Raw genomic sequence first — 10,866 nt, forward strand, 5'->3', positions numbered from 1 at the left:
GATGGCCATGGGGCTCCAGATGATCTGATACTTCCCCTGTGAGGAGATAAGCTAACCACACATTTGTCATCTGGGGCCAGGGGTGGGGGGTGGGGTGGGGAGGAGAGTCACTGGGGGAGGAGGAGGGCCAAGAGCATGTAGCCTACCCCTCCCCTCTCCCATTCCTGTCAGAGAGAACAGAGGGCTCTGACAGTCAACGGAGTCCCCTCAAGTCCAGGAACAGGAAGTGAGAGCCCCCAGGTCACAGAAAGGCGCAAGTATGGGAGGGAGAGAGGACTGAATGAGAAGCAGAGAAGGATGCCCCCTCCCAGCCCTCCCCAAACAGCAGGAGGGCCTTTCCCTAGAGGATCCAGGGGCCTGGGGCATGGCCGGTACCGGGTTTGACTAAAGACTGACACAATCAAACTTGCTTCTTAAAATCCCCTCCCCAGGCTGTGCGTGGAGAACAGGTTGCCTGCGCCTTTTCGCAGGGTCAAGGGACCAGTGATGGATGATGGTGGCCGGGCCTGCTGGGCTGATGGCAGAGGCAGAAGTGACTGGGTGCGGCGGGAGCAGCCAGGGCACCTGTGTGACTCCAGGTCCAAGGTGGATGTGAGCTCAGGAGGCCGGCATTCCAACCCCGCCCACTCCCCCAGCCCAGCGCCCAGCGCAGACAGGGCTGGGCGCCAGGGGACATGTGGGACTGTGGGACGGGAACAGCCATTTGCACAGATGGTGCCAGGGGCCCAGGCTCTCTTTCTGTGCCAGCCAGTCTGGGGCTGGCCAGGTCTGAAGCCATCTCTTTGGCAGGCCGGGGAAGGTGTGTCCGAAAAGATGACCCCAGGGCCGAGCCTGAGCATGGCTGCCGCAGGTGGTCCGGACACCTTGCAGTGGCACGGCGCCGCCAGCAGAGAGCCCCAACGTGCCAGAGTGAGGCAGCGCCCAAAGACCGAAGTCCGCGGCTGTCGCCGGCAGATGGATCTGGGGGAGTCCCTGGTCGCAGGAGGAGGAGGAGCGCAACCCCGGGAGTCGCCAGAGGGCCCACCCGTAGGAGCTGCAGAGAACACGGGTGAGGGGGAGGCGCATGTTGAGCAAAGGCTTGGGTGGGGGTTGAGTGCGGGGGTGAGAACGCTCAGAGGGAGGGGGGCAGAGGGCGGGCAGAACGCCTCCCGGACGTCTCCAAGGTGGGAAATGGCACCTGGCAGTCGGGATGACTCGTCCTGCCTGCCTCCTCACTTCCCACCTCCCTTGCTCACCCAGGGGAACGTCCCGCACACCTCGCCCCCACTGCCCTGGTGTTGACACCACTCCCACCCCCCTCCCAGTCCCTGAGCACCCAGTATCTCCAACCGGGAGGGGCTGTCCCCTCTCTCGGAAGGCTCCCTGCTGCCAAGCAGTAAATCCACCCTGGCCCGGCAGGCACCTCTCCAGCTCCTCTGTGGTACGTAAACTGGAGAGAGGGCGCATGCACAGCGCAGATAAAACAAGAGCTGCGTGATCACCATCACGCACGCCTTCCTGCCGCTTGGAGGGTTCCTGCGGCTCCCGTTTCACAGACAGGAAACTGGCTCTCGGAGGCCTGGATGCACACGTCTCTGGTAAGCTCCGGGAATGGAGTCAACGCCAGCCAGTCTCCAATCCTCCAAAGGCTGTTCTCTCTTCACTTTGCCCTGTCTCCCATCAATCCCATGGAGATGAGACCCCAGGACTCTAACTGTGCCTCACTAAACGCTCCAGAGGGCGCTCTAGTGGCCCTACCTGTCGGGTCAGCATTGGGCTGCTCACCACAAGGTCCACAGTTCAGACCTACCAGACCAGCAACTTCTTGGGAGAAAGACGAGGCTGTCTCCTCCAGTAGAGATTTACAGCCTCGGAAACCCTAGGGAGCAGCTCTACTCTGTCCCATAGGGCCAACTTGAACGGCCTTTTCTCACGCTGTTCTCTCTGTCAGGAATCTCTCTTCCTCACCCTTTTCTACTTGGCAAACTCCTACTCGCCCTTCAAGACCCAGTTCCAGTGCCCTTTCCTCTTGGAAGCCTTTGAGTCAGGGTCATCTTGTTCCTTGCTTTGAGCTCCCACAAAGCCCTCTGCTTACGTCCATCCCAGGGCAGAGGTGCCTGAACTTACAGCTAGGACTGCCTGGCTCCCTCCCGGGGCCTGTCCCCAGCAGAGGACCAGGATGAACCAAGGGGGCAGGACACTGCTAGGAGCTCACAGGCCACAGGGGCAAAATGAGGAGCACAGAAAACAGAGAGTTCCCGGAATGGGGCCAAGGTGAAGGGGGTGGGGGGTTGAGAATGGGTGCTTCGCTCATCAGTCTGAGTTCCCACTTCCCCGACTGACCAGAAGCCCCACCCCCACCCCAGAAGTCCAGGAACCCACAGGAGAGAGATCGGTTCTGGGAACCCAGTTGACCATCAGGAGAGAGGTGGGATGTGGCTTGGAGCTGGCCAGAGGCTACCAGCATAGGGGTCACTACTGCAGGGCCAGGAACTCGAGGAAGGCCTGGGCTCAGAGTAGGGGGAGCCACCGTGACCACCAGGCTTGTGGTTACAAGCTCAGACTCCGCCATCAGACTGTCTCCTGCCGAATCCCAGATCCTTCTGACCTTGAGCAGAGAGACATCAGCTCCCCAAACGTGCTGTGCTGTGTGGGGACGAGCATTTATTGCAATTCATTAAGATCAAATGAAAATGTCACCTCCTCGGTCATACTAGCCACGTTTCAAGTGACCGGTTTCAAGTGGCTCGTGGCTCTTGTGTGGCCACAGCGCCCTCCCATCATTGCAGCAGGCTCGTCGGGCCAGTACTGCCCCTGGGCCTCTGTGTCCTCATCTGTCAAATGGGGATCACAGTGCCTCTGGGGGTTGTTCTGAGGAGCAAGTGAAATACCAAAGGGAAGAGCTTTGCAGGGAGCGGACACAGGCTGGATTTCACACGGCAGTGACAGTAGTTACTGCTGCCAAGGGATGTCGGGAAGGGTTCCGCCCACCCACGTTCACTTGAACCCTTACAGCAACTCTGTGAGACAGGTGCTTGTTATCCTCATTTACAAATGAGATAACAGGCTCCGAGAGGTTAAGTGACAAGCTCAGGGTCACACAACTGATGAGTGACCTACCCCAAATGCCTCCCTAGGAAGCGGGTCACACGCTCATAGCCGCTGGTCACTGCCTGTGCTTGGCAGTTGCCAGTGGGGAGTTGGGGAGCACTCCCGTGGCAGAGTCCTGGGTATACTGAGGCAATGCCCTGGCACAGGTGCCCAAGGTCCCGGGGACAGAAGCCAAGAGAAGATATAGGGAACCAACAGGACACACACACACACACACACACACACACAGAGGGTGGGTGCAGCCCAGTGTGAACCCCTGCTGAGAAGTTGTGTCAACATAAGGATGACCAAGGATCTTGTTACAACGGAGATTCACTTCTCCTTCAAGTCTCAGCATTGGAATAAACTGGTTCCACACCCACTTGAGGACATGCCCCACCCCCAGGGGGGTTAATGAGTTAACCCAGCAATGGCCAGTCTCCATTGGCCTCCCCTGCCCTGTGTGGGCCTGGTTGCCCTCTCAGGTTGCCTGCATGTTCAAGTGCACAGGGAGCTTCAGTGAGCTCAGTCCCTGATTCAGCATGTCCTAAGGAGCACCTGCTATGTGCTCCCCAGCAAGGAGGTGGAGGAGGAGGAACAGGGGCTCTCAGTCTGGCTGCCGAGAGACCCACATCAAACCATCACACTACAGGTTAAAGTGCCAAGCTCTGGCTGGACGGCCGCATAGAAGGGTGTGCCCAGTACCTGGCTCTCACTCTACCAAGGATGGGCAGGAACGCCCAGGCTGCATGACGCGTGGTAGGGAGGAGCAGTGGGTGTGAGGATTGAGAAGCTGGAGGCCTGGGTGCATGGAGCCGGGCAGCGGGCCGTAGCATGAAGCTGGTGGGCTCGGCCTCAGCCCAGATTTTCTTCTTTGCTTCAGCGTCGTGAGAAGTCACTGGAGATCTCTGAGTGACATGAGCCTGTTCTTGGTTTGGGCATTCCTGTGGCCATCAAGTGGAGGAAGAACAGTGCCTGGGCTGGGTGGGAGGCTCAGCACCAGAGTAGGGGCTGCCTCAAGGTCCAGGGAGCGGTGACAACCCTTCCCCCGCAGGCAGGCTGGCTCTATGGTACTGCCTGAGTGGGGGTGGCCGGGCCACCCTCGGGGTGAATGTGCTCTGTGGCTGGTCCTGATCCACACAAACAGGCTTTATGGTCCAGCCCTTTGCTGGGCAGGGAACAAAGGCTCCCTGTCCCAGGGCGCGTGCGTGTGCGTGCACATGGACCCTGGGGTCTGTGGGTATCTGTGTAAGATGCACCCATCTCAATGGTACACAAGAGCTTTTCAGATGGGCAGCTGTGGCGGCTGGCTGTCTCTCCCTTCTCCCTGGAGCACCTGGGCAGGGCAGGGCAGGGCAGGGAGACTCATGCACCCAGCTGGGGAGCCCGGCCGGCCTTACCTGGTGCAGGGCTGTGAGTCCATCCTCGTTGCACAAATCGGGGCTGACCTTATTCTTCAGGAAGTAGCGTACTGTAACAGGAGGGGACAGGAATGAGCTTCCACCATACACTGGCCAGCAAGGGTGAGGCCCCCGGGGAGTAGTCCTCCCTCCTCAGCTCTTGACATGAACGGCCTGGCCCACTCCTCACAGGGGCCCGTGCAGTAAGCGCGAACAGCTTCGCCATTTCACAGATCAGGAGACTAAGTGGCAGGAGATTGTTCTGTGGCCCAGGGCTTCCAAGAGGCGGGTGGCATGGCCTGTCTTGTTGTGGAATAATAACAGATGCCAACAACTGATGATGCTACTGAAGGCATCGGTGTGCCAGGCACTGAGCTAAGGGGTTATCTTAGCTGTCTGGGGAGGAGGGCCTGTTCTGGCTGTCAAAAGCACACACGCGTGTCAGGTGGCCTGGGTTCAAATGTGGGTGTCATTCCTCCCCCCCCTTTAAATAGTTGTATTGGTATTACTTCACATGTCATACAATGTAACCATCCAATCCTATTAATAAGAGCTGTGCCATCATCACTTCAGTCACCTTCAGAACATTGTTTTTCGTACTCCTTGTTATTAGCTCCCCAGTCCCGCTCCCCCACCCTCCCCGGCCATGCCCTTAGGTCAGCAGTTCTCAACCTATGGGTCGTGACCCCTTCGGGAGTGAAATGACCCTTTCACAGGGGTCACCCGATTCATAATAGCCGCAAAATGACAGTGATGAAGTAGCAACGACAATAATTTTATGGTTGGGGGGTCCCCACAACATGTAACTGTCTTAAAGGGTCGTGGCATTAGGAAGGTTGAGAACCACTGCCTTAGGTAACTATTAATCCAGTTACTGTCTCTGTAGATTTCCCGATCTTGGATTTCATATGCAGAAAATGGGACAACACACAAACAGGAAGCAAACAAACACCAGACGTCAACAACAGGGTCAGACCCCACGCAGGGAAGCCTCGATGGAGAGAAAGCAGGAAAGAGTAAATGCTTACAGTGGGGCCAAAGGGACATCACATGACTAAGGTAGTGCATTTCACTTGGCCCTAACTACCTCTGCCCTCATGTGCTTCACAGTGTTCCCTGGCTGACCGCAGGCTATCCGCACCCCTGGACTGCACTCAGAGGGGATTTACCGGACACTTCACCCATGTGTGGGCCCTGCGAATGGATTCTGGGCTTCCACTGTCACCCATCACCTTCTGCAAACTGGGTGCTCATGGGCGCCATTCTAATTCGCTCGGTGACCTCAGTCAAGATACTGCCCTCTCAGTGCCCTTGTTTTCTCATCGGTCAAAGGGGGACAGTGCTGATCTGACCTGGGGGCAAAGGGGAGAAATCGAGGTGCCCCAGTGTCTTGCCCCTGGTTTGACTGTGAGCCCCCTCCCTGGGGCAGCTCTTCCTATTTACTAACACTGCAGGCCCCCCACACCAGGGGGTGACCCCCAGGGAGCACCAAATGCTCCTTCTCAGGTGAGTCCAAGCCTCAGGTGGAGAGGGAGCAAGGGGTGAAGGAAGCCCACCTGAGCCCCAGCCCCAGCCTCCAATCCCTCCTGCTTTGATGATGCCCCCTCACCTCTCCCCCACCCTGCCCCTTGGGCCCACATTCCACCCAAGAGCAGAGGAGGGAGGACGGAGGGGCTAGTCCCTTGAAGACTGTGACCCTTTTCCTACTTTGTTAGCCCTGCCTCGACCCCTCCACACATAGGTACTCCTCCTTCACAGCCTTGCTGCGTTCTCATGGCGTAACTAAGGAGATGATGAAAAGCTCTGGGTGTGCCTGCCCCTGGCTACCAGGCCCCAAAGAACACAGGACAGCCGCCCGGGACTGACTGCTCTATACCCAGGCCTGGCTCCCAGCAGGGCCTCGCCGTGACCTTGTCTTCAACAGGATGGCTCCAGCCTGACCATCAATCAAAGCATCAAGACTCCATCCTTGAGCACAGCAGACCACCCAGGAGTCTGCTGACCTCTGACCCCTTGAGTCTGCAGCAGGCAGAGCTGTCCTCAGAGCTAGCCACATGTGAAGAGGCGCCAGCGAGGCCACTGGTCACCGAGACCCACTCTTTTAGTGTGGATGCCCTGGGCCGGGTGAGGGGCCTTCAGGACTGTAGAAATAGCTACTGTGTTCTTCTCTGGGATGTGTTTCTGGGAGGTTCTGCCCCCGTGAGGCAAGGGTTCAAATCCCATGGGGACAGGGGGTTGGTCAGGTCTCCTGGCTGGGAGCCCCACTTGAGGGTCAGGCTAAGCAGTGACTGCTGGGCGCTCCCCGTGCTGCGTGGGGCACCGAGATGCAATGACCCCAATGGTGGACAGCTGTCTCAGTCCAAGAGGTGGCACGAGTCAGCCCCATCTCTCGAAAGCCCTAAATACTCATCAGCCATAGCCCGCTCAAAATCTCTACCTCCCGAGAAAAGATCTGCCAGTCCCTGGCTTTCATGGCCCTACATGATGTGAGCCCCACCTGTAGCATTACCCGCTTCCGCAGCCCAGGGACGCTGTGGCCACTGTTGGTGTGAGTGGCCTCATGGCACCCCCTGGAGTTGTGCAGTGCACAGACTGCTCCACTGGACCCAGTTGGCCTGGTACCTACTTTCCCAGGTGCTCTGCTTCCTCTGTGAGCATCTTCCACCGTGGAGGGGACTGGCTTGGGCCCTTCTGGGGTCACCGGGACTTAGGGAGCACTCAGCCAGGAGGGGCAGCTCTCCCCTCCCGCCAGAAGCAGCCACCACCTCCCCTCTTTGCCCATACCCCCTCCTGGCCCCAGAAGCACCAACTCGCAGGCTTGATCATCTATGTCAAAGTAACCGGATCCTTGCACATTTGTTTAGTTGTGGCCAAAGGCCAAGGACTCTGTATGCTCAGCTGTAAAATGGGCTGCTAGGAGAACTGAGGAAGGCATTACCTGAGAGCTGTTATTACCATTTATTCAGATAGAGATAGCTATAGATAACACTGGGCTCCTGCCTGTGGCCAGTCTTCTGCTGGGTACATGGACTATAATAACAAAGCCATCAACATCTTCTGTCTTCCAAGCACCTTCAACCAGGCCAGAAGGGACCTGATCTCCCCAGGGAGCTCAGAGCAGCCTTGGGCCTAGGTCCCCTCCCCATTCCCTACAGGCCCTCCTCACGTGTGTGTTCCAGCCCCCAGCATTGATCCCCATGCCACCCACACCTCCCTGGCAATCTGGCTGGAATCTGAGCCAGGCTGGGCCATCTGCTCTCTCTGGGTCCAGCTGCAGCAGGGAGGCGGAACCGGGCCCTCTCAGCGGGGAGATGGTAGCAGCTGCCTTTGCAGGAGAAGTCACTGCTGATGAGTTTGTGTTTGTCTGGCAAGCCTGACTCACTACGTTCCCCAGGGGGACAGCCAGCCCCCAATTAGCTGGTGATGGGCGACTACAGGTGTAGTTCCTGTTCCTGCTCTGGGGTCTGCCCCTGGAGGTGGACCTTGGGCAGACTACAGTTTCCCAGGGGTGCCTTGAGCTAAGCTGTGGCCACATGACCCCAGGACTTACATGGCCAGATAGATGGAGAACCGCCCTCCTCCCTCCCCTCTTGCTCCCAAGCCTCCTGGCTAGTGTTCAGATGCTATAAGACCACACTCCTTCCTGCCCACCTCGCCACACATCCTACACCCTTCCCAGATTACCCGTTGACTTCTTTCATTTCCTTAAAAACAAAGCACTCACTGTGCCTAGAGCACTTTGTGTACATTGAGCCAGCTCAACTGCTGAGGAGTAACAACTGGCTGTTAACCACAAGGCCAATGGTTCAAAACCACCAGTCACTGTTAACTGCAAACTCAGCAGTTCAAACCCACCAGTCACTCCATGGGAGAAAGATGAGGCTTTCTACTCTCATAAGCAGTTACAGTCTCAGAAACTCACAAGGGCACTTCTGCTCTGCCCTAAAGGGTTGCTATGAGTCACAGCGACTTCTAGGTTGCTATGGTGACTTCTAGGAGTCCCAGTTTGCAGGTGCAAAGACTGAGTCCTTGAGTGAGAACACGAGCAATGATTCCAAGTGGCAGAGCGAGGCTTTGGATGCAGGCCCAGCTCCTTCCAAAAACTGAATGGGTTGTCACTTTGCTAAGTTGGTGCTGAACCTGGATCCAGAGAGGGGATTAGAGGGATGTGCAGGATAGATGGGTGACGGGATGCCCACAAAGACCACTGTCGTCACCAACCGTCACTGTAGCAGCCTTGCTGGTTTTGACACTTACCCATCAGGACGAGGAGGCACAGAGAAGTCAGCACTTAGGCCTGGGTCACAGGGCAAAGAGGCGGCAGCTCTGGCACCAACTCTGGAGCCTGGGCTAGAACCCTTCATGTCTATCTTTCTGTTGTCTCTCCATTCTCAAAAGACCCCATCCCTGATTCTCAGTGCCCCAGCCACCCGTCTCCAGCAGCACCATCCTCCCCAGAAAAGCCTGTCCATACGGACCCCACCTGCTCCTTCCTGGGCCCAAGGTCTGCTCTGCCCAGCATCTCACAAGACCCAACACCTGCAGCCTGGTCAAGGTAGCTCCTTGGTCCCTTCCCAGGGTGCTGCTCTGCCACCACCTGGAGGGCCAGTGCTCTTGGTAAGCAGCCCCCCACCAGCCCCCCCTGGCTCTCCAAGTTGTGCTGGGTCCTCGCTGTACTGTGCTTCCCCAATTGCCCCACTGAGCAACTCCGCCCTTTCTACCCACTGCTGCTCATCCCTGCTGCAGAAATCGCCAGAAATAGCTGCTGCCAGGGAAGCCCGGCCGCCTGGGGTTGGGGGTGGGGAGTACTCAAGTCCAATGGTGGCATCAGCGGTGGCTGGTACAGCCCACCCCACTGCAGGGCAGTTCACCCATGATCAGCGTGATGAATCAGTTGCAGACGGAGGAGTGGGCCTGTGGGCTTCTTACAAAATCCCAACCCCAGGCTAGGCTCTGGGAGCCGGGCCTTGCTCGGCCCCAGGCCTGCTCAGTCAGGGTCCATTTGAGAAGGAGGGTCGCACAGTCACAAGTGCTAATGCGAGTGAGGAGAATGTAGAGCCTTCCAGGGCTGCTGGTGGGAATGCAACATAGTGCGGCTGCTTTGGGGAAAAGTTTGGCAGTCCCTCCAAAAGTTAAACATAGAATTACCATATGACTCAGTAATTCCACTCCTGGGTCTATTATGCCCAAGGGAGGTGAAAGCGTATGTTCACCTGTGAAGGTTAGATTTTTATGTCAACTTGAACCTGGGTGAAAGTAGAGGTGGCGTCCAACCTGTCAATCAGGTCACAGCCTAATGATTCCTCTGGTCTTGGGGGCGTTCTTTTTATAGGAGAGACACTGGGAACCCCTCTCTGGCCCTTCACCCTCCCTGCCTGACTGGAACTCTGTTTGCCCCCAAGAGTGGCCCCATGTGGGCCACCAGCCAAGAGAGCTGTCGGCGCCCTGCCATGTTCCCACTGATCTTGGATCCACCCAACTCCGCACCCACTGGCCTGTGATCTCCCTGCCTGCCTCCCACTTCACCTTTCATCACAAGCCTAAGCCTGGAGAGGTTTCTAGTTAGTATTGGATCCATGAACCTGTATTGGACAGGGGGGGGGGGATGCCCTGATATAAGAGTTCTTGTTAATATAAAGTTCTTTCTTATACATACGTGCACGTCACTGGCTCTATTTCTTCAGATAACCCCGCTTAATACATCACCCAAGACATGTGCCTGAGTGTACTCAGCATGTACACAGTGTTCATAATAGCCCCAAAGCATCGACAGTCCGCATGTCCGTCACCTGACAGGAGTGTACTCCAGCACAGCCGCTCCGGGGGTTTGCCCGGCTGGGAGTGCCATGGAAGCAAATTCCTAGGCCTTTCCTCCGTGACACCAGGCGAGTTCAACCTGGCCACTCTGAGACAAGTTCAACCTGGCCACTCTGAGACAAGGCGGTGAGTGCAAACTGTCTGCACTGCCTGGGAACCAATGCCTGGGCTGGGAGGTGGGCGGGGTGGACTGCAAGGCAATGCCACCGAAGCTGCAGGGGCTGCGCCTGTGTCCCCTGCTCCTCTCTGCTCTCCGTGTCTGCCTCGCCCTCAGCAGCCAGCACGTGTCAGAGACGGCGGGCACGACAGGACGCCGCTGGCACAGGAGCAAGTCTCTAGACCAGTGGTCCTCACCCTTCCTCACGCTGCAACTCTTTCATACAGGTCCTCATGTAGTGGTGACCCCCCAACCAGAACATTTTCATTGCTACTTCATCACTGTCATTTTGCTACTGTTACGGGTCGTCATGTAAATATCTGATCTGCAAGGGCGTATTTTCTCTTTTTTTTTTTTAAACATTTTATTAGGGGCTCATACAACTGTTATTGCAATCCATACACACATCAATTGTGTAAAGCG

At 57.0% G+C, this 10,866-nt stretch overlaps 1 protein-coding gene across 1 annotated transcript in view; it reads right to left on the reverse strand.

Annotated features, from left to right (window-relative positions):
* The window catches only part of PPP1R16B (protein phosphatase 1 regulatory subunit 16B), a 70,151-nt gene that overhangs the window by 12,651 nt on the left and 46,634 nt on the right, over positions 1–10,866 (reverse strand). Inside the window, exon 2 of the mRNA XM_004697984.2 lies at positions 4,470–4,540. Within this exon, the coding sequence (XP_004698041.1) occupies positions 4,470–4,540 (71 nt within the window). The remainder of the gene's footprint in view (positions 1–4,469; positions 4,541–10,866) is intronic.

Source organism: Echinops telfairi, unplaced genomic scaffold, assembly GCF_000313985.2.
Source record: "Echinops telfairi isolate 266 unplaced genomic scaffold, ASM31398v2 ScPeMD7_5592;HRSCAF=6446, whole genome shotgun sequence".
Taxonomy (NCBI): Eukaryota; Metazoa; Chordata; class Mammalia; order Afrosoricida; family Tenrecidae; genus Echinops; species Echinops telfairi.